Source organism: Rhinichthys klamathensis, unplaced genomic scaffold, assembly GCF_029890125.1.
Source record: "Rhinichthys klamathensis goyatoka isolate OS25496 unplaced genomic scaffold, OSU_Roscu_1.1 h1tg000109l_1, whole genome shotgun sequence".
Taxonomy (NCBI): Eukaryota; Metazoa; Chordata; class Actinopteri; order Cypriniformes; family Leuciscidae; genus Rhinichthys; species Rhinichthys klamathensis.
The window spans coordinates 2,775,813-2,802,380 of NW_026606647.1; the positions used below are offsets into that span (position 1 = coordinate 2,775,813).

Sequence of the window (26,568 nt, forward strand, 5' to 3'; positions counted from 1 at the left end):
CTTGGATTCCCTTTTCTATATGAAAGTTGTTATTTTTGTTTGCTTTTTGCGCGCAAACAGTATTCTCGTCGCTTGATAAACTTAAAGATAGAGCCACTGTAGTCACTTGGACTATTTTAACGATGTCTTTAACTTTTCTGGGCCTGCCAGTTTCGATCCCTTAGAAGCCTATGGTCTAAGAAGCCTAAGTGAGAGCTCTCAGATTTAATCAAAAAATATCTTAATTTGAGGTCCGAAGATGAACGAAAGTCTTAAGGGGTTGGAACATCACGAGGGTGAATAATTACTGACAGAATTTTCCTTTTGGGGTGAACTATCCCTTTAACAGCAGACTAAAAGATGTGTACAGTTTTGACAGTTGTAGCTTAGGAGAATGTGTAATGAATTAGATCCCGACAAGTAAAAGTACAGACAGGAGGGGTGTTTTTCTGTTCCTGTTTTTTATTAGATCCAACATCAACCTCACATAATCAAGTGAAGAATTAAAATTGCAGATGAGTTGTGTTGGTTGTGAGTTTGTTGATGCTGATATTTAGATGACAGAGAATCAAGGTGAGGCAGGGTAAGCGGAAGCAATGTACTTCTTTCCATCCCCATAGCTGCTCTTGTCCCATGTGTAGGTCTGAATGCCAAGACTCTGCCCTCCCAGACTCACATAACACCTGAAAGCAGACAAGCATTTCAGATGGTTAAAGATACAATATGTATTTTTTTCGCCGCTAGGGATCGCTAACCTCTTACAATAACAAAGGCGTAGGTTGATGACGCATAAGCGGAATAATCATAGACAGGGAATAATGGATCTTGTCAAAGTTCAGGACTTCAAGACCGCCCTCACTTCTTTTGTTTGCTAAAATATATTTCTTCAATTTGTGAGATTTATTGTTCCAAACAAAATCAAGAAAAATTGTATCAATATTTTTGGAGGTGTGATTATCTACAGCTAAAGACAGGGAAGGGTACACAAACCTGGATAATCCCTCTGCTTTGGATAAAAAGACTCTGCCTAAAATTGACAGATCTCTTTGTAGCCAACTATTAAAAATAAATTTAGTTTTGGACAGACGTGAAGAAAAATTCAGAAACTGTCTACTAATTAAATTTTTCGTTATATGAATCCCCAAATATTTCACTTCATTTTTAACTGGTATATTTTCAATTTCAGATTCTACATTGTCAAATAAGCAAATAATTTCACACTTGGATAAATTAAGTTTGAGTCCAGAAGCATTAGAGAAGGCATTAATTGTAGTTAATACTGGAGAAACTTGCATTTTATCTTTTAAGAATAAAGTAGTATCATCTGCTAATTGTGAAATACGAATCTCTCTGTTAAAGACACTAAGACCAACAAAGTTATCATTACGCAAAATATCAATGGATAATGTTTCTACAACCACTAAAAATAACAATGGGCTTAAAGGGCAACCCTGTCTTATTCCGCGAAGAATAGGAAACCTTGGTGATGTTCGTGAATTTAAAATTAAACAGCTATCAATATCTTTGTACAAGATTTGGACAACATTAATAAAACTGGATGGGAATCCAAAGGCCCTTAAAGAGCTTATAAGGAACTGGTGCTCTACAGTGTCGAAAGCCTTGTAAAAGTCAAGGAATAAGATGATTGCATCAGACTCAATTTCTTCTTTGTAATCAATAAGATCCAGAACAAGACGAGTATTACAGCTAATATGACGTCCCTTCATAAAGCCGGTCTGCGTTTCATCAATGATATGATGTAAATGTTGTTTTAATCTCTTGGCAAATATAGAAGCAAATAATTTATAATCAAAATTTAAAAGTGTAATAGGACGCCAATTATCAATTAAAGTTACATCTTTGTCCGGTTTGGGAATAAGAGATATCACTCCTTGTTTCATAGTGGGAATCATCGTTCCAGATTTAATACATTCTTGAAGCATTGATAAAAAGGGTTGCTTTCCCAGAAGTGTATAAAGAATTCTAAAGTGAGGCCATCGCAACCAGGCGACTTCCCTTTTTTCATCGATTTCATTGCATCCCTAATTTCATTTAATGACACAGGAGCCTCACATAATAATTTAAATTCATCACTAATTTGCGGTATATAGTTCTTAATTTGATGTAGGTATGAATCACTTTGGCTTGCTTGAAAATCAGAGTAGTATAAGTTTCTGCTCCACCACCAGGAGACGTTCCAGAATTAAAGGAGCGAAACGTCGGTGAACGGTGGTTTCTGGCTGATGACCCTGCAGCTGACCCATGGGCACTGGAGGAGGTGCGACAGGCAGCAATGCCCAGCAGGTGGTAACATCTTCCTGTGCAATTACTGAAGTTCTGGCGAACCCAGTGACTACTGTGAATAGGGCAGTTGGAGTCCAGGGAAGACTGGAGGACAGCCAGGAAAGACTGGATGGCAGCAGGGAAAGACCGCACCGGGAGTGGGTGGCTAGTTACCTAACCCACTAGTCTTTTGCGAGAGAGACACCCAAACCTAACTACAAAGAAACATAACGAGAAACAACCCGCGGGCCCTCCGAGAGGTGGGACGAAAGATGGGCCCAACAGGACAGACCACACGGTGACGACGGCAACGAACATGGACAACGAGAACACCAGAACTCCAGTAAACGAGGAGAAGATCCTCAGAATGTGTGCATGTGGATGGGAGAAAGTGACCACGTTTAGAGGCTTACGGATCCATCAGGGGAAAGCAAAGTGTGGACAGAAAGGCCAACAGCAACCTTGCACTGCGTTAGCAGGTGAGACAAGAAGGACCAAAAGCCAGGGAAAAAACCACAGAGCCGAAGGACCTAACGTTGCTGAAGGCATGAGAGTCACAGAGGAAGGTCCCCTGGTGGAGGCTGAGCCTCCACGTGAGCATGAAGACCCAGTCCCCAACACGTTAGACAGAACAGAGCCAAATGAAGAGACCAAAGAACCAGCCAGAAGGAGCAAGCTGAAGTGGCCGAAGTCAAATGAAGCAGAGGCATGGCGCAATTTGGACTTGAACCTGATCAAGACCCTAGAGAGATCACTGCGAGGAGGGGGCGAGACTAAGCTTAACCTGATTGGAGACATAATATACCAGACCTGCAAAGACAAGTTTGGCGAAATTGTCCCCAAACAGAGGACCGCCAGGAGAGAGAAGGGAAGGAGGGAAAGGGAAATCCTCCAACTTGTGCAAAGGCGTCGGCAACTCCGCAAGAACTGGAGGAAGGCAACCCACGCAGAGAGAGAGGGTCTGAAAGTCCTGTGGGAGGAGGTCCGGAAAAGGCTAGCCGGGCTTCGCAGAGCTGAACGCATCCGCAAGCGCAGCCAGCGGAAGCAGAGAGAGCGAGCCAACTTCTTCAAGGATCCCTTCAAGCATGCCAGACAACTACTGGAGGAAAAGAAGAGTGGCAGGCTCGAAACCACCAAGGAGAAACTGGAGCAGTATGTCAAAGAGCAGTACAGTGATCCACAAAGGAGCGTCCCTTTAGGAACTCCAGGATACGTGCCCCAGCCGGCAAAGCCAACAGTTGAGTTCAACATCATGCCCCTCAAGCTCAGCGAAGTCAGGCAAGTCGTGGAGAAGGCAAGGTCCTCTTCCGCACCTGGTCCCAATGGGGTCCCCTACAAGCTTTATAAGAACTGCCCCAAGGTACTAGAGCTACTATGGTATCTGATGAGAACTGCCTGGAAAAAGCCAATCATTCCATCTGAGTGGCAAAGAGCGGTAGCAGTCTTCATACCTAAGGAAACGAACTCCAAAGACATTAGCCAATTCCGGAACATTGCACTACTGAATGTAGAAGGAAAGATCTTCTTCTCAGTGCTAGCCAGGAGGATGACTAACTATCTGCTCGAGAATGGCTATGTTGACACCAACTGCCAGAAGGCAGGAGTTCCAGGTTTCCCAGGATGTGTAGAGCACTCCACTATGATCTGGGACCAGATCCAGAAGGCCAAGCGGGAGAAGACCGACCTGTATGTCATCTGGCTTGACCTTGCCAACGCGTACGGATCAGTTCCGCATCAGCTGGTCAACTATGCCATGGAATTCTTCCACATGCCCACCTGCGTCAAGAGCCTGGTAGCTCAGTACTTTAGCAACTTGCAGATGTGTTTTTCCCTCCAGGACTTCACCACCAGATGGCAGCGGCTCGAAGTAGGAATCGCGATGGGGTGTACTATTTCTCCAATACTGTTTGTAGCAGCCTTTGAGATAATCCTCATCGGGGCAAGGCAAATGGTTGGGGGGATCAAACTCCCAACTGGCAAGAGGCTTCCCCCACTGAGGAGTTACATGGATGATGTCACCAGCCTCCTTCAGACATCAGCATGCACATCAAGACTGCTGAAGAGGATGGACGAATTGATGTCATGGGCAAGAATGAAGATCAAGCCCTCCAAGTCTCGGAGCTTGTCCCTCAGGAGAGGAGTCAGAAATGACAATACCATCTTCGTCATTGGAGGGGAAAAAATCCCACTTCTATCAGAGCAACCGATCAAAAGCCTGGGGAGGCAGTACACTGCAGACCTATCTGACAAACAGATGGGGAAAACCGTCATGAAGCAGCTCTCCGACGGACTGGCAAGGATCGACCAAAGCCAACTCCCTGGGAAGTTTAAGGTCTGGTGCTACCAGTTTACACTCTACAGGAGGGTGATGTGGCCCCTGAAAATGAGTGAGATTCCCTCATCAACTGTAAGTAAGATGGACGGAAAAGCCAACTCATTCATCCGAAAGTGGTTGGGGTTGCCACGGTGCCTATCTGAAACCGGTCTATTTGGAAAAAACATGCTGCAGCTGCCACTGCAGTCCATACAGTTGGGCTACATGTAAGAAAAGACCAGGTTGGTTCTCGAGCTGAGGTAGTCCACAGACGAGTCAGTAAAGAACGCAAATGCCAAGGTTCCTACTGGCCGCAAGTGGAATGCCCAAACCGAGGTCGATCAAGCTGTCGGTCGGCTACAACACCGGGAGATCATGGGCAGAGTTCAGGTAGGAAGAGCAGGTCTAGGATGGGGAGAGACGCCACGCTTTTGGTCCAAGGCCAATCACAAGCAAAGGAAGGAGATGGTGGTAGCAGAGGTGACGAGGATGGAGGAAGATCGCTACAAAATCAAGGCCGTGGCGCAGGGTCGACAAGGAAGCTGGACAACCTGGGAGGGAATCATGAACCGGAACATCAGTTGGTCAGACGTGTGGAAGATCCCACAGGCAAGACTTAGTTTCCTTATTCGTTCAACCTACGACACGCTTCCCTGCCCTCGGAACCTCCACCAGTGGTTTGGAAATGAAGAATCCTGCGTACTCTGCAATGCTCCCAACGCAAGTCTCCAGCACATCTTGGCAGGCTGTAAGATCGCTCTCTCACAGGGACGCTACAGATGGCGCCACGATCAGGTCCTGAGAAAGCTAGCCGAAGTACTTGAGGAGTGTCGACAGGGTAGCAAACAACCACCATCAGCAGAGGACCCCACCATCTTTGTGTCGGAAGGAGGGGTAAGGAGAAGCACCAGATCAAGAGAAACAGCAAGGCTCTTCTCCCCCAACCAGGAGTGGGACATGAGGGTTGACCTAGATAAGCAGCTCCGGTTCCCCACGGAGATAACCACCACATCTCTCCGGCCAGACATAGTGGTGTGGTCAACCAAGGCGAGATCGACGCACCTCATTGAGCTCACTGTACCACTGGAGGAGGGGATCGAGGCCGCCTTCGAACGGAAGAAGGCCAAGTACTCGGAGCTCGCTGCCGAGTGCCGGGAGGCTGGCTGGAAGACGACCATCCACCCAGTGGAGGTCGGATGCCGAGGTTTCCTTGTGGTGTCAACCATTCGCCTCTTGAGGGAAGCAGGAGTGGCCGGAGGGAGGCTAAGGAGGGCAACAAAGGATCTGGCAGAGGAGGCAGAGAAAGGTAGCTTTTGGCTCTGGCTGAGGAGGAAAGATAGGTGTTGGGGGAAGAACATCTAACCCCAGATAACAGCAGCAGGGAGAACAGCTATCAGCTGCAGGGGGTGACAGGGAGACGTCCCTGTCACTGCACCGCCACCAGGAGACGTTCCAGAATTAAAGGAGCGAAACGTCGGTGAACGGTGGTTTCTGGCTGATGACCCTGCAGCTGACCCATGGGCACTGGAGGAGGTGCGACAGGCAGCAATGCCCAGCAGGTGGTAACATCTTCCTGTGCAATTACTTCTATAAAAATTTGTGACAAAATTCTCTATTTCTTCGGGGTGTTTTGAAACAGAATTTTTAATTTGCAAAGCAGAAATGCTTTTCCTTTTAAAATTCCTTTTCTCAAGTGAAAAGAAATAGCTTGTATTTTTCTCTCCCTCCTCAATCCATCTCGCCCTAGACCTGATGAAGGCACCTTTAACTATTTTAATATATATCTGGTCTAATTCTAATTGCATGGTTTTTAACTGATTAATTTCTGTAACAGAGAGATTCTCTTTTTTGATTAAGTCAAAATGTCATCCTCGGTAAAATGGGCGTGTCAAGAACACATCCGGGATTTTTAACTGTTCTTGCCAAAATGCAAACTTGTGTATTGGGACAGTACTTGGGCCACAAAATATGACGTTTCACAAGAACACAAGTACAGACAAGAACACAGATTGAGAAAGGCCCTCAGTTCACCCTTTGAACGCGCGTCGATCGTTGCCGGAAGTCAGATATTTTCATTTATAAAGTTTTAAATATGTATATTTTTACGACAAAACCGCACGGATTACCCTCAGAAGGCCTTCGTTTATCCCCCTGGAGCCGGATGGATTACTTTTGTGAAGGATGTATGCACATTTTGGGACTTGAAGGAGGTGGACCCCATTGCTTCACATTATATCCACTGAAGGGTCTAAGACATTTTCTAAAATAACTGAAAATGTGTTCGTCTGAAACAAGATTGACATATGCATCTCGAACGGCTTGAGGGTGAGTAATGCATGTGTTAAATATCATTTTTGGCCGAACTATCCCTTTAAAGGCACACTGTGGAACTTTTCAACCTTTATAATATATTACCAAACCCCATTGAGATGGTACATCGACTTACAATAGGTTGAATGACACGTCTGCCTTAGCCTGAAGGTGTCTGTATCGCTTTTCCTAGCACTATGTAACTTCGGGTTTCGGGTAGGAACCCGAGCACAAAAAGAACTACAAAATTCAACCACTTTACGGCATACGTCACTTCCCCCACCACTTCCTCAGATTCTGACGTGAGTGCTCAACTCGCGTTTGATTGCCGTCTGTATGTTTTCGTCATGGCCGAACCAACAGCTACAAGGAAGAAGACAAAGGTTTTGTCAGAGGACACAAAAAAAAAAGAAAAAGCATAGTGACAAATGAAAAGCCAGGACGAGGATCACCATTGGTCCAGCGTTCGCTCGCTGGCGTGAGCTACAGGAGGAGGAGGGGTGCCCGACCGATGCTGACGCTTGCCTGCACGCAAATGCCGTTTCCAAGGTGACCCAGATAAATCATATATGTATTGTAGTATTTTCTGGTATTCCGGCCACAGCCGATGGTGTTATCACTGTATTCCGGACACTTTGCACAGTAAAACGTCCCGTAAGATATCAATCCGCAGAAAGATAAACCTGATTGGCTCGTCTGTCTCTGGGGACATGCCTTCCACATGTTCCAAAGTTTGATTGACACATTTTGGACTAATCATTTTGGAGAAATCTTGAAAAAACTGCCGGGAGACGCAGTGTCCGGATTACCGTGAGAACTCACGGTGTTCCGGACCCGGACGGCTGAAAATTTCTACTCACTGTGTTTCGGACAGTTAAGGAGGAGTCATTTCTAATGTAAAACACATACGTTTTTACCAACTATAAGTTGGTAAAATAATCATATTAATCTCATAACTTTGTTGTCTATACACTCTTTTAATCGACGATTGCTCATGTGAGCATTATATTCTAACGTTAACGTTATATTTAAGAGTTTTAAATATTTAAAAATTTTAAATCCCTTAAAAAAAGTACAAATATTTGCAAATTGTAACTCATAATTATTTTATAAGACCATAAGAATGTTTTTTTTTGTCATTTTCTAGTGGGTGAACATGTTTTAAGAGCCGTTTTCTACGGAGGTATTCTCCCCTCTTCCTTTTGTCCTGCCGGAAAACCTTCCCCCCGCAATTTTCTGAACAGTCATTGGTGTACGTTAGAAACTCACATTGTTCTCTTACGAGAGGTTCTCTCGTATTGCGTAAGCTAGCTTACGCTGCGGGAAAGATTCATCTTTTCTGAGAAATTGAAGCCAAAAATTATCCTATAATTTTGTATCTATTGTCAACGCAGTTCAGCTGCAGCAGAGCATGAGCAGGCTAGCTAGCAGCTCATTGGCTCGCTCACAGGGAACTGCTTAAGCCTATGAGGGGACACGAATGAACTCTCGGCCAATGAGAGTCTGACCTGCTCTCATTGCGTCAGAGCCCGCCGAAACGGGCGTGGCCACAGAGTATAAATTCGCCTCTCAGGCTGTAAACTCTGATTTTCATCTCTTCAGCGAGGCTACACGCATCTGCTGATCCTGAGAGAAGCCGCCGTCGTGGAAAAGGCACCTTCTAGCGAGCATCTGCGAGACTGAGGAAGCCGGCCGTCTTCGCCACCTTCAGCCGTCCTGCAAGCTAGCGCCATCCGACGGATTCATATCCTTTTATCAAAAGCTTCTTGTTTTGTGTGTGTGTGTATCTAAAAGAGCCGAGCGTCTTTGTAAAGATGTCTCGTTTTTCCTCCTGCGGTTCTTGCCGCGCTCCCCTCGAGACTGGAGACCGCCACGTCATCTGCGCTCTCTGCCTCGGATTGGAGCACGCCGAGCTCGCCCTCGCCGATGGCGGCTGCGATCTCTGCGAGGAGATGCCGTTGTCGACCCTGCGGGCTCGACTTCAGGCCACAAAAGCTGCTTCCGCGCCGCCTTCGACTACGCCGCGTAAGAAGAAACGCCGCTCGCAAAGGCCGCCGGAACCCCAGCCAGAAGCGTTCATCCCGCCGGAGCCTGTCGCCTCCCGCTCTCCTACTCCGCCGCTTCCGGACATACAGTTGCCGCCGAGTGGCCGCTCTGTCGCCTCCGACGACGCCGCGGACATCAAGGAGACATGTTCGCTTCTCGCTTCAGACAGTGAGGATTGGTCCGTTCTCACGCCTCTTCGGCCCGAGAATCCTCTAGGACCCGCGCTGGAATTGAGGAGGAATTAGTGCGCCTCCTCTCACAGGCCGTCGAACGCCTCGGGCTCGATTGGTCTCCTCCCCCCGAGCAGACCATCAACTGTATGGACGGCAGCTATTTCCGCCAGCGCTCGACTCCCGTCACTAAACGGGCCGCGCCCTTCTTGCCCGAACTGCACGCGGAACTCACAAAGTCCTGGAATGCCCCGCTCTCTGCCAGAACTCGCTCCGACTCTTCCGCCCCGCTTCGCGTTGTGGACGGAGCCGCAGAAAAGGGCTATCTTTCCATTCCCCCTGTAGAGGACCTGGTCGCCGCACATCTGTGCCCGCCCTCCACGAGATGGCGCTCATCACCTGTTCTTCCTTCTAAAAGCCTGCAGAGCGACTTCGAGCTTCCACGCGCGCGCTTACTCAGCCGCCGGCCAAGCAGCCTCTGCACTTCACTCCATGACCGTCCTCCAGATTCTACAGGGTGATTTACTGCGTGAGTGGGACGAGAGCGGAAAAAATCCCCCCTCAGTCGCGGATTTGAGGAGCGCTACGGACATTGCCCTTCGCGCTACAAAGTCTGCTGCTCAAGCCCTGGGGAAATGTATGGCCGCCATTTGCGTGTCTGAAAGACATTTGTGGCTCACGCTCGCCGACATGGGAGATTCCGAGCGCGCCGCTTTTCTCAACGCCCCGCTCTCTCCGTCCGGCCTCTTCGGATCTGCTGTCACGGGTATCGTTGACCGTTTCTCCGAAGTGCAGAAAGCCTCCCAGGCCATGAATCTTTTTCTGCCTCGTCGCGCTAGCTCCTCTGCAGGCCGCTCACGTGACCAGCCTCCTGCACGAGCCCCACCCCAGTGCCCAGCTCAGCACAGTCAGACTTCTCAGCGACGCCAGGGCGGCCGCCCTCGTTCTCGCTCCGACAGCCGCCACAGACCGCCGCCTCCCCGTGGGCCTCGGTCCAGGATCACGCTGAAACCTGATCACTCTAAGTCTGCCTAGCACAGCTGAGAAAAAGACGGCGCTCTCCCGCCGAGGCCGGACCGCCGTCAAAGTTTCGCCCTCTGTTAGTCCCCGCTCACGCGGCTACTACAGCAGTGTACCCCGCCATTACCAAGCCGGTTCCCTTCCCGCTTGCATGAGCACAAACGCCGTTTTCACGGCGACCCAGAGAAATCTCAAAAAGAGCATAAAAGCCTCACGTGTAGGAAATGTGCCCACAACACTGTGTTCACTCATACACAAAAGCATTTCAGTTCCCGTGTGTCTCACAGAGCCCACTCTCATAAAGCGGTTCCTACCCGCTCGAGTGTCAGAGTACATAAGCGCGCCCACGGGCTCCTCTGCCCACTCTGTTACACGGCCCTTAAACTCATCTCTGAGTGTAGGTCCCGCTGTCATAAACACGATGAGCGCGCCCGCGCGGCCCGCTGTGTACAGCAACGGGGACCATGTAGCCATTCACCCCTTAGCGTTACGCTTCAAAGCGTGGGAAGCTATTCCGGGAATTTCCCGCTGGGTGCTAAACACAATAAGGCTAGGCTATCGCTTACAGTTTCACCGCCGCCCTCCACGTTTACGAGCTCGGCTAGAGACTATTGTGAACCCAGAAGCAGTGACTCTGCTCCGTTCAGAGATAGCAAAACTATTGTGCAAAAGGGCTATAGAGAGAGTCCCTCTATCTATGAGCGAGTCGGGGTTTTACGGCCGTTATTTTCTGGTTCCAAAGAAAGACGGCGGCCTCAGACCAATCTTAGACCTCAGATTTCTGAACAAAGTTCTCATGAAGAGACCGTTCAAAATGCTCACTATCAGAAAACTCCTCGCGCATGTGCGCCAGGGGGACTGGTTCATTTCACTAGATCTGAAAGATGCTTACTTTCAGATTCAGATAAATCCCCTTCACAGGCCATTCTTACGTTTCGCCTTCGAAGGCCAGGTTTATCAATACACCGTCCTCCCGTTCGGCCTATCCCTAGCACCCCGCACATTTACGAAGTGCATGGATGCGGCGCTCGCCCCCCTGCGGAGTCAGGGGCTGCGAATACTGAACTATTTGGACGACTGGCTGATTTTGGCACAATCACAGAGGGAGCTACTGTCTCATCGTACAGTCCTCCTCGACCATCTGAAAAGCTTGTGCCTCTCTGTCAACTGGACAAAGAGCGCACTTCAACCCAGTCAGACTATCTCCTTCTTGGGCATAGAGCTAGACTCGGTCTCGATGACGGCTCGCCTGTCTACACAGCGCGCGCGCCGTGTGCAGCGTCTCGCCGCATCCTTTCAGATGAACAGACTCACACCTCTGAAAACTTTTCAGAAGGCGCTGGGTTACATGGCCTCAGCCTCCGCAGTGCTCCAGCTGGGGTTACTGCGCATGCGCCCGCTTCAATTCTGGTTGAAGAGCCGTGTGTCTCACCGCGCGTGGACCACGGGCCGCCAGCTGATAAAGGTAACGCAGACCTGTATCACAGCTCTGCAGCCGTGGACCATGACAGAATGGTTTCAGCGGGGCGTTTCCATGGGGACCTTTTCTCGCCGAAAAGTCATTTCGACAGACGCATCCAACATGGGTTGGGGTGCGGTCTGCGAGGGCTCACCAGCCTTCGGCCCCTGGTCAGCTCAGGAGAGTCTCCTCCACATAAACTGTTTGGAGATGCTGGCGGTCGAGAACGCGCTCACGCGCTTTCTGCCGCGCATTCACGGTCACCATGTGCTGATCCGTTCGGACAATATGGCTGTGGTCTCCTATCTAAACCGTCAGGGCGGTGTCAGATCCAGAATTCTCTTCCGGCTGACAGAACGCATCCTAGTTTGGTCCCAGTGTCACCTGCTCTCGCTCAGAGCGACGCACGTGCCGGGCCATCTGAACGACGATCCAGACAGTCTGTCCAGGAACCCCATTCCCCCTGGCGAATGGTCCCTGCACACTCTTACAGTCCAAAAGCTGTGGCGAATATTCGGCAGAGCAGAGGTGGACCTCTTCGCCTCAGAAGAAAACACCCACTGCCCAATATTTTTCTCAAAACGCGAGGACGCGCTAGCCCAGACCTGGCCCAGCCGCCCGCTTTATGCATTCCCTCCGGTTTCTTTGCTACCACAGGTGCTTCAGAGAATCAGGGAAACACGCCACTCGGTGCTCCTCATAGCCCCGCGTTGGGAAGGTCAGACTTGGTTTCCGGAGCTCACTCAGCTGTCACAGACAGCCCCGTGGCCCATTCCAGTCAGAACAGATCTCCTCTCCCAAGCTCGCGGCACGATCTGGCATCCCCACCCAGAGCGCTGGGCGCTTCATGCGTGGGTGATCAACGACTACCCGTTGCTTTGCCAGAAGGAGTGTTAAACACGATCATGCAGGCTAGAGCGGCTTCTACTAGAAGGCTCTATGCGTCTAAATGGTCTGTGTTCTCTAAGTGGTGCACCGACAGACACTTGGACCCACGGTCATGCGAGGTTCCTTCCTTGCTAGTTTTTCTCCAAGAGATGCTGGATAAGGGCAGGTCCCCTTCCACTCTCAAGGTGTATGTGGCAGCCGTCGCAGCGTTCGCTGAACCCCGGCGCGGCCAGTCACTGGGCAAAGATGGCTTAGTCATCCGCTTCCTCAGGGGAGCTAGAAGGATGAACCCCTCACGCCCCCCGTCGGTGCCGATTTGGGACCTTTCCATAGTTCTCGAAGCTATGAAAGCCCCCCCATTCGAACCGTTAAACACCGTGGAGCTCAAATACCTTTCGCTCAAGACTATCTTCCTGCTCGCGCTCGCGTCAGTGAAGCGTGTGGGAGACCTTCACGCGCTGTCCAGCAGCGCTTCCTGTCTGGAGTTTGGGCCCAATGACTCCTTAGTCGTTCTCAAACCTAGACATGGTTATGTCCCAAAAGCGATTGGTACCCCATTCAGGGCACAAGTTATTTCTCTATCGGCTTTGCCTGCATCCGATAGCGAATCTGACTCTAATCTCCTGTGTCCGGTCAGGGCCCTGAGATTATACTTTACTCGCACTGCTCCGGTCAGACGAGCTGAGCAGCTTTTTGTTTCGTTCGGTGGGCGCACCAAGGGGTTGGCCGCCTCGAAACAGTCTCTGTCCAGATGGATAGTTGATGCCATTGCAGCCGCATACGCGTCAAAAGACCTGCCATGCCCTCTGGGCATCAGGGCCCATTCCACTAGAGGCATGGCCTCATCGTGGGCTTGGTCCAGCGGAATTTCCATTCATGATATTTGTGTGGCAGCGGGATGGGCTTCCCCCTCCACCTTTATCAGATTTTACAATCTGGAAGTTCCCGCCTTGCAGGCTAAACTACTAGCAGTCTAGTATGTTACAGCTCTTCTGGTTGAGCTGCACTATAGGGAGTTATTCACGCAGACCGGTCTCGTTCTGTCCCTCCTTATCATGTGCTTATGTACTTCACAAATCCCCGGCCCGCTCCGCTGGCCTTTGTCACATGTACATATTTTATTCCCACTCATAAGGGTTCCCCGGGGTCCCCCCTGGGACTCATAGTGGATGCTTAGCACGCACGGCGTTGACCAGGTGTTCCCGCAGCGTAAGCTAGCTTACGCAATACGAGAGAACCTCTCGTAAGAGAACGAATCGGTTACCTAACGTAACCTCGGTTCTCTCTAGATGAGGGAACGAGTATTGCGTTCCTGGCCGCGCTTGTGCTACTAGCGTTCTCGCTTCATTCTATGAAAACCAGCGTTTACAGCCTGAGAGGCGAATTTATACTCTCTGGCCACGCCCGTTTCGGCGGGCTCTGACGCAATGAGAGCAGGTCAGACTCTCATTGGCCGAGAGTTCATTCGTGTCCCCTCATAGGCTTAAGCAGTTCCCTGTGAGCGAGCCAATGAGCTGCTAGCTAGCCTGCTCATGCTCTGCTGCAGCTGAACTGCGTTGACAATAGATACAAAATTATAGGATAATTTTTGGCTTCAATCTCTCAGAAAAGATTAATCTTTCCCGCAGCGTAAGCTAGCTTACGCAATACTCGTTCCCTCATCTAGAGAGAACCGAGGTTACGTTAGGTAACCGATTCGATTTCTTTGAAACGACTGGCTCTGGAAACATAGGATTGGTCGGAATCGAAAGAGGAGGCAAAGATGACACGGATATATATATATGCCGTGACCTGAAAGTTTTTATTTATAGAATTTCCGAGAAAAGGTCAAGTGTCCGGAATACCGTGATGTCCGGAATACAGTGAGTCTACGTTAATGCATGTGTTAAATATCATTTTTGGCCGAACTATCCCTTTAAAGGCACACTGTGGAACTTTTCAACCTTTATAATATATTACCAAACCCCATTGAGATGGTACATCGACTTACAATAGGTTGAATGACACGTCTGCCGTAGCCTGAAGGTGTCTGTATCGCTTTTCCTAGCACTATGTAACTTCGGGTTTCGGGTAGGAACCCGAGCACAAAAAGAACTACAAAATTCAACCGCTTTACGGCATACGTCACTTCCCCCACCACTTCCTCAGATTCTGACGTGAGTGCTCAACTCGCGTTTGATTGCCGTCTGTATGTTTTCGTCATGGCCGAACCAACAGCTACAAGGAAGAAGGCAAAGGTTTTGTCAGAGGACACTAAAAAAAAAGAAAAAGCATAGTGACAAATGAAAAGCCAGGACGAGGATCACCATTGGTCCAGCGTTCGCTCGCTGGCGTGAGCTACAGGAGGAGGAGGGGTGCCCGACCGATGCTGACGCTTGCCTGCACGCAAATGCCGTTTCCAAGGTGACCCAGATAAATCATATATGTATTGTAGTATTTTCTCGTATTCCGGCCACAGCCGATGGTGTTATGAGTGTAATAAAATGCCCACAGCCCATTGTTCATTTCTACACACAAACACAGCCCGCCACAGTGCAGGGCTCGCACAAATAGTCGACTCATGTCAAATGTACATTAAATGTAGTGAACGTGCCCACGACTCAGTGCCCACAAACACTACACACAACATGTCCCACGGTTTCTGTAAAACGAAACCAACATACATAAGTTACAGTCAGCTCAGGCCGACGGTGTTTTTAGTGCAGTAAATGTGCCCGCCGTCCCGCGCCCACATTCACTCACAGACATGTTAGAACTAAGCCCCACGGGGCTCGCCCCGCTCGCTCTCTCTCAGCAGACTGCTATAAGGGAATCGAGCGCGGCAAGGCTGCCCGCCTCAAACACTGCAAGCACACACAATCTAAAGACACGGGAGGCTGACCCACTGTCTAGGGGCTGACCGGTTGACTGTTTGTTGACTTTTGCGACAGTGCTGCGGAGCTTGTGGCCGCTAGGGACGCTAGACGTGAAAGTTACAGGTCGAGCGCCACTAGTGGCCAAAAGTTCCGCGGTGTGCCTTTAAAGGCCATCTTTCAATTTAATTGTATAATAATAATAATTAATAATAATAATTCATCACATTTATATAGCGCTTTTCTGGACACTCAAAGCGCTTTACATAGAAGGGGGAATCCCCTCAACCACCACCAATGTGCAGCATCCACCTGGATGATGCGATGGCAGCCATATTGCGCCAGAACGCCCACCACACACCAGCTTACTGGTGGAGAGGAGACAGAGTGATGAAGCCAATTGGTATATATATACATGGGGATGATTAGTATAACTTAATTTATACAGAATCTTGTATGAAAATGTCAATTTAAAAAGACATACATAAGAATACATATGTTTTACAACACCCACAGGCAGAAATTCAGGAAAAAGTGTACCTATTCTAAGCTAGGCTCAAAAAACCGCCCTTTTCCAGAGAACGCGTCATATGACGCAACGACAGGCAAACAAATAGGCGTTGCTGCCCTGGTTCTCAGTGTGGGTTTACGTAGTCTGAGAGGTGGTACAGAAAATAGAGCTTGTAGTTATCGTTATAATGTTAGTTGAGTTGGTTTGAATTGTCACAATGGTGAAGTCTTGTGTTTGTTTTGGATGCAACCACTCCAACTTGTCTGGTCATCGGGTCCACCGATTTCCAAACAAGAAACACAAAGATTTCTGTGCTTGGATACGTTTCGTCCAGGCAAAGAGAAGCAATTTCTCTGCCTCCTCGGTGACAAGACACACGGTGGTATGTGAAAAACACTTCACACCGGATGGGAACGGGCGGCAATGGTCAGAAATTCGGCGGGAACGGGTGGTAATGGTCAGAAATTCGGCGGGAACGGGTGGTAATGGTCAGAAATTCGCCGGGCGCGGGCGGGAACGGGTGGTAATGGTCAGAAATTCGGCGGGCGGGCGGGAACGGGTGGTAATGGCATTTATCTGCATGCCTTACACCCAGTCCACATGACAATAAAAGATCATTGTAACAATGACTATATTTACATGAACAGCATATTCCCGTCCCAACCGGAACACTAACTGCTTTCATACATACTCCGCAGTACATGCGAGCTCATTTACATAATGTCCGTCGGAAATACTATTGGAGTAGTATAACAGCCGGCTAAGTTCAGAAAATCTGGGATCTAAATTAAACATTTTAAGACGCATGTTGCTAGCATAGATGGTGACAATATACATGGATGCATGAAAAACAACAAAGTCGACAGCAATATTGCTAAATATGATTTATTAAAGATACTGCAATGTGATAAACATGGAGACAACGTTAGCCACAATTAGCTAGCTATAGCCTGTGGTCACTCACCAAGACACCTGCCTAATTCTCCACCGATTCTCCTCACACCACAACTCTATCTCTCTCCTCTGTCCATTTACCCTTCCCCTTAACTCTGCCTGACCCCTTTCTCGCCTAGGTGGCTCATAATTATACGGCAATGGCCCATCGGAAGAGTTGACATGAACTCCTACTGCAACCTCTTCAATGTCTGACTCCATTACGAAGAGATGAGATTTACCGGCCGTTGCGTCACTTCCGATCAGAGCGTTTTTGACAGCGGAAGTAATTTTACTCACAATTTCTTTTAAAAAAAATTTTTTAATGCACATTTATGATTAATTTCTTCACGCAAATCGAGTTCCTACACCATTTATCTACACATCTATTCACAGGGATATTCAACTTGAAAGATGGGCTTTAAGTCTAGCCATTTTGATGGATGTGTTATATACAGAATGGATGTTTCTAATATAAACAAAAAAGAGTTTTATTTGATGAATGGTTGAAAGTGAATAGAGCGAGAACAACAACTCACCTCTTCCCAGGGCGGGTGATGTAGCAGAGACTGTAGATAGCCAGATCAAATTCAGGACTACAGCCAATAAAGGCAGATCCAACCTCTTTGTAATAGCCATTCCAATTAAACTGCATTCCCAGTACATCAGGGTATGTGGTCCACTGAGAGAGAGGGGAAATTTGACCTTTACTAAATCAAAACTTCTACATGCAGACATCCACACCACACTTTTAAAATGCATGTTGTATTAGCACTGGTTAGTTTTGATGAAGTACTCACAGGGCCATCAAAACTATGGCTGTAGTAATTCAGGAGTCCCTGTTTCTCACTCTGATAAAACTGCAGCCAGTTGTGGAAACCAGACACCTTGCCACTTTTAATTTCCCCTGTTTACACACTACATGTCAGACAAAGACATACAAAATGCATTTTGGCAGCCAATCACGTGGTCACACGCAGACTGACCTACAAAGATGTGCTCAAACCCGCTGGAGTCCAGCTTGCCATCAGATCGAGAGTAAAGGCCGAACCACATCATCTTCAGATCCTGGATAAACTCGCTCTGTGATGCGTATGCACCTGATCCATAACACAATAAAGTATGTGTATAGTCATTTGACAATCCAAATCAGCAATGTCTTGCATAAACTATTGACATTACAGTTTGATGTCATTTTTTTTTTACATTTTACACCCCAGTTTATTATTTATTCTAGTAAATAAAGGAAAATTAGTCAAATATTAATACTACTGTTCAGTTTATATCATTTTTTATATTTTTGAAGGAAGCATCTTATGCTCACATGCTCACAAAATACAAAACAAATAATATTGTGAAATATTATTAAAATTTAAATCTGTTTTCTATTTTAAATTGTAATTTATTCCTGTGATGGAAAAGCTGAGTCTTCAGTGTCACATGATCCTTCAGAAATCATTTTAATATGATGATTTGATACTCAAGAAATATGTCTTATTATTATCGATGTTGAAAACAGTTGTGCTGCTTAATATTTCTGTAAAAACTGATGAATAGAAAGCTCAAAAGAACATCAATTATTTGAAGTAGAAATCTATTAAAGTATAAGTAAAAAATAGAAATTATATTAACAATGTCTTTACTGTCACTTTTGGTCAAATTAATGCATCCTTGTTGCAGAACAAAAGTATTAAATGTTTTTATCTGACCCCAAACTTTTGAACGATAATATTATTTCAATATAATTTAATAAATACTAATATATTCAAAAATATTTATTTGGCATTATTGTGATTGCAGCATTTTTATCACATTGAGATCACTCAAATTCACAAGGTCCAAAACAAAAAGAGTTTTGGTGTCACATACCTTTAGAGTGGAGGAAATTGTAGAGCTCCCTGCCCAGTTCAGTGTTCATGGTCTGTTGGAGGAAAGTGTCCTGCTCCTGCACTTCCTGTGAGGGCACATCCTCCACTTCTCCTGTCATCCTTTTATAGTTGTCCAGTAGATTCAGGAGAGCTTTATACGTGGGCTTGGAGAGCAAAGTACTACTAACTTGCTTGAACAATCTAGAGAATATAAGAGAACATTATATTACATAATTACATGATGCACACATGTGTATGGGGTTATGTGTGTCTTACGGGCGTGATGACAGGTCATTCCCGGAGCCGGTTGCAGAAGAAGAGATCAGTGTCTGAGGTTCAATAACCAGCTCTGAGGCTGTGGCCCTGTTAGAGTCTAACTTGTACAGTGTCTCAGACAGAGACTTGATCTCAGCGTCAGTGACACTGGCTAATGCTTGGAGATACACAAAAAAAGTGTTAGTACCTGAGGAGCAAAGAAAAGTCTGACAAAACCTGAGCAAACTGAAAGAATGAAGGGAAGAATTAACATAATTACTGCAAATAAATTAACCAAATAATCACTGCAATTGTTTTTCTTTTCTTTTTGTTGACATGCGCCATTCGATTTCTATGTTGTCTTGTAGTCAAGAAAACAGTGTTAAATTAATCATCACTCAAAAGTCTGAACATGTTTAGTGTTTATCACTTTACATCTAACTGGATTTGAGTTTATGTTATTGTTTGTTGTTATATGTGTGTATCACACAAATGTGTGGGTAACACTTTACAATAAGGTTAGCTATGAACTAAGAATGAACAATTCTTCAGCATTTATAGTTCATGTTAATTTCAACATGTACTAATACATTATTAAAATCAAATGTTGTATGTTAACATCAGGGGCGTAGAATTTAGTAGGGACGCTAGGGACGTGTCCCTACCAATATCCAGTGACACATATATCCCTAGCAATATTTTCGATCAAAACTTTAAATTTATTAAATATTGATGTCCCCGTCCCCACCAATTTCAAAATCAAACCTATACGCCACTGGTTAACATTAGATAATGCACTGTGAATTAACATGAACTATGAACAGCTGGATTTTTAACATTAACAAAGATTAATACAATGTATTGCTCATTGTTAGTTCATTAATACATTAACAAATTAGACCTTATTGCAAAGTGCATTGTGTGTAGTGCAGATTTTTTCATTAGAATTAATATGAGATTTGTCTTGTAGGATTTGTAGACTTGTTTTATGACAATAAATAAACAAATTAATTTTGTCTAAATATAATTGTAATTGCTTTCTGTTACAAATAACCAAAGTGAAACCATGATTCATTGCAGAATATAGTGTGGCTTTTACGGCTGTGGTGTTTAGTACTTTGAAAATGAATGCTGAGATGAACTAAGTGTGTGAAACTATAGCAGTTGACACAGCTGAGTTCCATGCCACTTTTGGCATCCAAAAAAAAAAAAAACAGGACTCATGGTTACACTGAGTATCTTATCACAGATAAACCCAGAATATTTAGAACTATATCTTTTATAACTCCTATTTTTGTGCCTATAAAAAAGCTGATTTGCAATGCACGTGACTCAACAGACCTTGAACATTTTATGTAAGAGATAAAAACTGTCCGTGTTTGTTTGGAATTCAGATTCATCATCAGTGTGTGTGATTCGTCTGATTTGTAATTCGTTTGTGTCTTTTGTCTAATTGGACATAGCTTTACGGGGTTAACAACGCCAGCTATTGTGTACAGTCGAATAGCTTTATTTTATCCTATATCAAACCTATTTGTTTTCATTTTGTTGACCCTTTAACAATACAAATATGTACTGTATAATATTTGACAGAATTACAGATGTTGAAGCTCACCTCGACGACCGACCACTCAATCTGGAGTTGAGGTATATTTCACATGCTGACTGCGTCATTAAAACATTTAATCAGACTATTTTGAGTTACATGTTATGTGGACGAAAACATATAGGCAAATTTTGTCATTAACCTATTATTTGTATAGGCATACTAGTAGTTATTAGAGCTTGTGAAATGAACTCAATTATGTCACAATTAGACATAAGGCGCATTATTTGATTAATGAGATTTGGGCATGAATCAATATGAGTAAAAAATAAAATAGAAAGATTCAGTGCAAAATTCAGTATCACACTTACAGAATTCCAGAGAATCTGAGAGAGAGAGAGAGAGAGAGAGAGAGAGAGAGAGAGAGAGAGAGAGAGAGAGAGAGAGAGAGAGAGAGAGAGAGAGAGAGAGAGAGAGAGAGAGAGAGAGAGAGAGAGAGAGAGAGAGAGAGAGAGAGAGAGAGAGAGACTTTTTTACTCTTGAATCTTAACTACACTTCTTTAATTACAAAAATGTAAAAACATTCCTCAAAAACATCTGAGAGAGGGGGGGGGGGGGTAACTGCATTTGCATTGGGATAATTGCTATGCTATAAAAGAACAAAAGACACATGGACATGCTTAGTTTAGTAACTTATGAATGTACATTAGGATGGAAATTGTAATATGAACTTACCACTGTAGCCCTGAGAGATCAGGGTGAGAAAGAGGATGACGATGACCTTCATCATAGGCGTTAGACGATCCAGTTGCACGAACTGCAGATTAAGACCCAATTTGGTTTTTATACCATCTCATCTCTGATAAATAAATTCTTAGGAACACCTCCCATGCACCAAATCTCTGTTGCGGTAAGATAGGACCAGTTCCAAAAATTTGCTATGAGAAAAAAGTTAATATTAAGAGTGGTGAGATGATTAAAAAAAAGTTAAAATAAATAAATGAATCTCTGTTCCTCTTGTTTCAGTCTCAAATCTATGAGAACAAAGAGGTGTTAGTTGTCAGGTTTATGAATAAACTTTAGCATTTAATACAATTATATATATATATTATATATATAATATATTCTTTCTTCAAATCATGGTCTGCCTCCATTTGGCAAGAACGTGTTCCATAATGTTTCCATGAGCTGATGAGTGCGGGCAAACAGTCAGCAAGACCAGGTGGTTCCATTCACACGGCAATCAAGATACTTTTTTTTAGGTTTTCATCTTGCCTTCTTGCTTTCAATTTTTCAGCTTTTATTTATACATTTATATCCATAATCCTAATGTGATCATATATATATATATATATATACTATATATAGACTACCGTTCAAAAGTTTGGGGTCAGTGAGAATTTTATTTTTATTTTTTTTGGAGGAAAGAAATCAATACTTTCATTTATCAAGGACAGTAAAGACATTTATAATGTTACAAAAGATTCTATTTCAAACAAATGCTGTTCTTTTGAACTTCCTATTCATCAAAGAATCCAAAAAAAAACAAACAAAAAAAAACTGTACAACTGACAGACCAACAACTGTTTCAACATTGATAATAATAATAAATGTTTCTTGAGCATCAAATCCTCATATTATACTGATTTGTGAAGAGTCATTTGACACTGAAGACACTGACACTGGTGATGCTGAAAATTCAGCTTTGATCACAGGAATAAATTACACTTTACTATATATTCACACAGAAAACAGCTGATTTACACTGGAATAATATTTAATACTATAACTGATTTTTGTTGTATTTTTAATCAAATAAGCGCAGCCATGGTTAGCAGAAGAGAATTCTTTTAAAAGTATTTAAAATCGTACCGACCCCAAACTTTTGAACGGTAGTGTATATATATCTGATCACATTAGGATTGTTTCCGAATAATAATAATAATAGATTTTACAAACAAATATACAGTTATTACAAATCAATAACACATTAGCACATTATCATTGACCATTAATAACATAGGCCTACTCAGTTTTTACTCAGCTGTAGGTGCATCTTAAACTCCTGTGCAGTAGATGGAGCTACATGTGAGCCTGAATTCTCTTTTATATGACCTTCCTCTCTCTCTGTAGAAAGCGTGGTTCAATCGTCTATGGGTTCAATGACATCTCAGTTACTGATGTAAGGAAGCCTGTGTTAGTTGGTGAAGATATAGAAATGGCTTTATATTCTTTGTTTCGATCTGTCAGGACTGAAGTAGTCAAGGTGGGCTTTGACGCATTCTAACCTTTTAATGCCTTTGACTAGATGCTTTAGAAGTTATACTATTTTCATGCTAGTCTAGTTTGATAAAAAAATGTATAAATCTTGTATCTTATCTTGTATTTTAAATAATACATGACAGTATTTGCTAAACGGTTTCCATTCGGCTGTGTTATGTCCTGTACCATAATTTAATCACGTGTCTTATTAACAATATGTTATGTTATTCATAGGGATGTCTCACACAGCATGTCCAGTCTCTCTACACCAGCTGCCCGAGTTTAGCAGCGGAGAAAACACTTCTCCTGAAATTACGCAAAGCTACGGGCTACACCTTCATCAACTGCAAAAAGGCACTGGAGAAATTCAACAATGACATTACACAGGTGCGATCCAATATCTATCTATCTATCTATCTATCTATCTATCTATCTATCTATCTATCTATCTATCTATCTATCTATCTATCTATCTATCTGAAATTCAACAATGACATTACACAGGTGTAATTTCATTGTTGAATTTCAGATCCAATATCTATCTATCTATCTATCTATCTATCTATCTATCTATCTATCTATCTATCTATCTATCTATCTATCTATCTGTCTATCTGTCTATCTATCTATCTATTATAAATGCTGTTGATTGCGGGTTTAACTTGGTTTAAACCTTGGTTTGATTGTTAAATAATTTTACTATTTTGATAACGCAAACATGAATTTTAAACTCACTGTATCATTTTTAAACTTGAAATGGAATGCAACGGTCATTTGATTTGTCAAGCACACAAACACATCCTTGTAGTTGTTTTTGTCTTTATATATATATATATATATATATATATATATATACTATAATTATATCTTTAAATGTGTATGACATAAGGGTGTGCATTATTCTGTTTCACAGGGTGTGCAGTCACAAGTTTTACATGGTAAGGGATATGAACTAATTATGAATCAAATGCGATGTTTGCAGGCAGAAAGCTGGCTGCATGAACAAGCACAAAAGGAGGGCTGGAGCAAAGCAAGCAAACTGGAAGGTCGGAAAGCCAGGGAGGGGCTGATTGGTCTCATTAAGGGTGATAATGCAGCTGTCATGGTTGAGGTAGACTTAACATGCCAATCTTACCACACAATGTGATATTTGGTCTCCAAAATGATGTGGTGTGTGAATGAACTAATGTTCACTAATGTTAATGTTTTATGTTCAGGTGAACTGTGAGACAGATTTTGTTGCGAGAAATGAGAAATTTCAGCAGTTGGTGAAGGATGTTGCTTTGTCAATAATGGCTCATCTCTGCAGCAAAAAGCAGACAGGGTATCTTAAGGTACAGGCCCTTCATTTGCAGTTTGAGAAATGTGCATTTCTTCCACACCTTCTCCAGTCTCTGAATGCTGATCTGTTCTCTGATTCAGAGTGAGCTGTCATCTGAGGACATTTCTAAGCTCCACATTCCTGAGGGACCCTCACTGGCAGATCAGGTGGCTTTGACTATAGGTGAGAATAAACCTTTTACATTATATTAATTTCAGCATAACCTTCCAGCATTCCAGCATAATTTCTTGCTCCTTAGAATGACCCTGAAATGTATTTAGACACTTTAATCCAAAAATAAAAATGTATAAATGGACACTGCTGTTTCAAGTTTTGGGTCCGTAAGATTTTCTTTTTCTTTTATTCAGCAAGGTTAAGTTTATTCAGTTAAAGTCAAACGTTAATATAAAGACATTCATAATATAAAAAAAATGTTTCATCAAAGAATCATGAAAAAAAGGTTTTCAGCTGTGATAATAATAATAAATGTTTCTTGCATCAAATCAGCATATTAAATGATTTCTGAAGGATCATGTGAGACTGAAGACTGGAGTAATGATGCTGAAAATTCAGCTTTACCATCACAGGAATATTTTAGAATATGTTAAAATAGAAAAGTTTTTTTTAATGTAATATTATTATTTCACAATATTACCATTTCTACTGTATTTTTTATCAAATAAATGCAGCATTGGTGAGCATAAGAGACTTTTTAAAACCATTTTTAATAATCGTACTGATTCCAAACTTTTAAATGGTAGTGTATTTATCTGTACAGTACAGGAAATTACATATTTACAAAATGTTATTGTCTTCACAAAATGATTTACACAACATGTGAAGCTTTTCAACACACCGTGTCCTCTGCTACCTTTCACCTCCTAATAATTAAATACAAGCATTAAAATAATAATATTTTTTTCCCCCTTCAGGGCGTCTGGGTGAGAACATTGGCATGCGGCGAGCCGTATCACTTGTCGTGCCCTCTGATTGGCACATTGGCTCATACGTTCATGGAATGGTTCCTGGGCAGTTTGGCATTGATATGGGGCGCTATGGATCGCTAGTTGTGTTTCAAGGTGGACCAAAGGAAGGGACAGATACTCTGGGAAGGAAGCTGGGGCAACATATAGTAGGTGAAGCACCTGTTTCTCTTGGCAACATGGATGATATACCATGTGGTGAATCTGAGACAAGACTTTTGCCCCAGACCTTCCTCCCAGATCCCAAATACACAGTGGGACAGTACCTGATTTCACAGGATGCACGTGTGCTAGACTTCATACGTTTCAAATGTGGAGAGAACACCAGTCAGGAGGAGTGAGCAGAGCCATTTGAATGAGAGAATAAACGGCTTGTAAAAATATGAATTATATTTTCTGTAAGGATCAACTTCGATAAAATGTATGTCTCATCAACTTAGTTCAAAACTATATTTTCAGCAAAATGTATCTGAAAACTGACACATTACTGGTAAAACAACAGCTAAACTCTGCCTCAGATAGATGAACAACTAAACAACTGCTGGTTCTGTGCCACCACAAAAAATAAACATTTTACAAACTAAAAATTCTGATGTCATAGCTTTTTATTTGACTAAATTCAAAATTGTATAGTATGAGCACCTAGTTAATTTAGCAACTGACTTGGGCAGGTGTCTGTGTAGTTAGTTATGTGCAATGATTGTGTAAACTAATCAAGTGCTTTACTGCCACTTACTGAAGAGTTTATTTCACCAGGATGATTGCTCTTTCATTCTTATGTGCTATTATCCATCCTAACGGAATCTTTAGTGCCATCTAATGGAGTGCAAGAAAAATGTGAATATTTCCTGATTTTACCCCCGGTTTCACAGACAGGTTAAAATAGTATAACAATAATTGGCAGTATAATAATAATTGTTATTATTGTTTTAAGTCTAGTTTTTAAAAATGAAGACAAAATATATTACTTTTGTAAATCACAATTTTACTATAAGTAAAGAAATAATATTTATTATTTATTTTACAGTAAAAGTTACAATACTAATATGTATTGTCTTAAAGTCAGAATGACACCGAAGTTGCCAGTCTTTTCTTCCCTATTATGACGCAAGAAAGGAAATCGAACAAGAAGAAATGCAGGGATAGACAGTACGCCAGTAAACATGTCATAAGAGAAGAGAAGAGATGTTGTTGCAAGGAGGGAAAGTTATTTTGATTAAAGATTACGAGGACAAAGAATTTTAAAAAAAAATTTGCGCGCAAATAAATAATTTATAATAGATACTGCAATATTCCATAAAAATAAGAATTGATAATTTTCACTGCCTCCGAAACTTAAGTTTCTACGTCATTAAAATTAATTTATCCGTCAAGCATTTTAAGCATTTCGGACTCAGTGTGTGTGCAAGGACCTTAAATTGCATTGCAGCTTTCGATTTGATAACCGCACTGACTTACCTATATCACAACTTCAGTTTTATTTCAATTCAGCCCCGTTCATTTATTTATTTGTTTCAACTTAACATTTGAACTCTAAACAGTTCCCACGCGAACCCCCATTTGGGAAA

At 43.7% G+C, this 26,568-nt stretch overlaps 2 protein-coding genes across 2 annotated transcripts; one reads left to right on the top strand and one right to left on the bottom strand.

Annotated features, from left to right (window-relative positions):
* Positions 1–421: 421 nt before the first annotated feature.
* Positions 422–21,279, bottom strand: endou (endonuclease, polyU-specific). The gene is made up of 7 exons (XM_056253873.1): positions 21,173–21,279; positions 18,910–19,066; positions 18,635–18,834; positions 17,752–17,865; positions 17,566–17,672; positions 17,305–17,447; positions 422–662 (listed from the first exon to the last, which is right to left on the bottom strand). Exons 1-7 carry the CDS (start codon positions 21,222–21,224, stop codon positions 548–550), a joined length of 888 nt encoding a protein of 295 aa, XP_056109848.1. The 5' UTR covers positions 21,225–21,279; the 3' UTR covers positions 422–547.
* A 1,319-nt stretch (positions 21,280–22,598) lies between these two features.
* On the top strand, positions 22,599–25,587 carry tsfm (Ts translation elongation factor, mitochondrial). The gene is made up of 6 exons (XM_056253872.1): positions 22,599–22,700; positions 22,931–23,083; positions 23,679–23,807; positions 23,914–24,030; positions 24,119–24,200; positions 24,950–25,587. The coding sequence occupies exons 1-6, from the start codon at positions 22,653–22,655 to the stop codon at positions 25,339–25,341; spliced, it is 921 nt and encodes a 306-aa protein (XP_056109847.1). The 5' UTR covers positions 22,599–22,652; the 3' UTR covers positions 25,342–25,587.
* Positions 25,588–26,568: the final 981 nt, after the last annotated feature.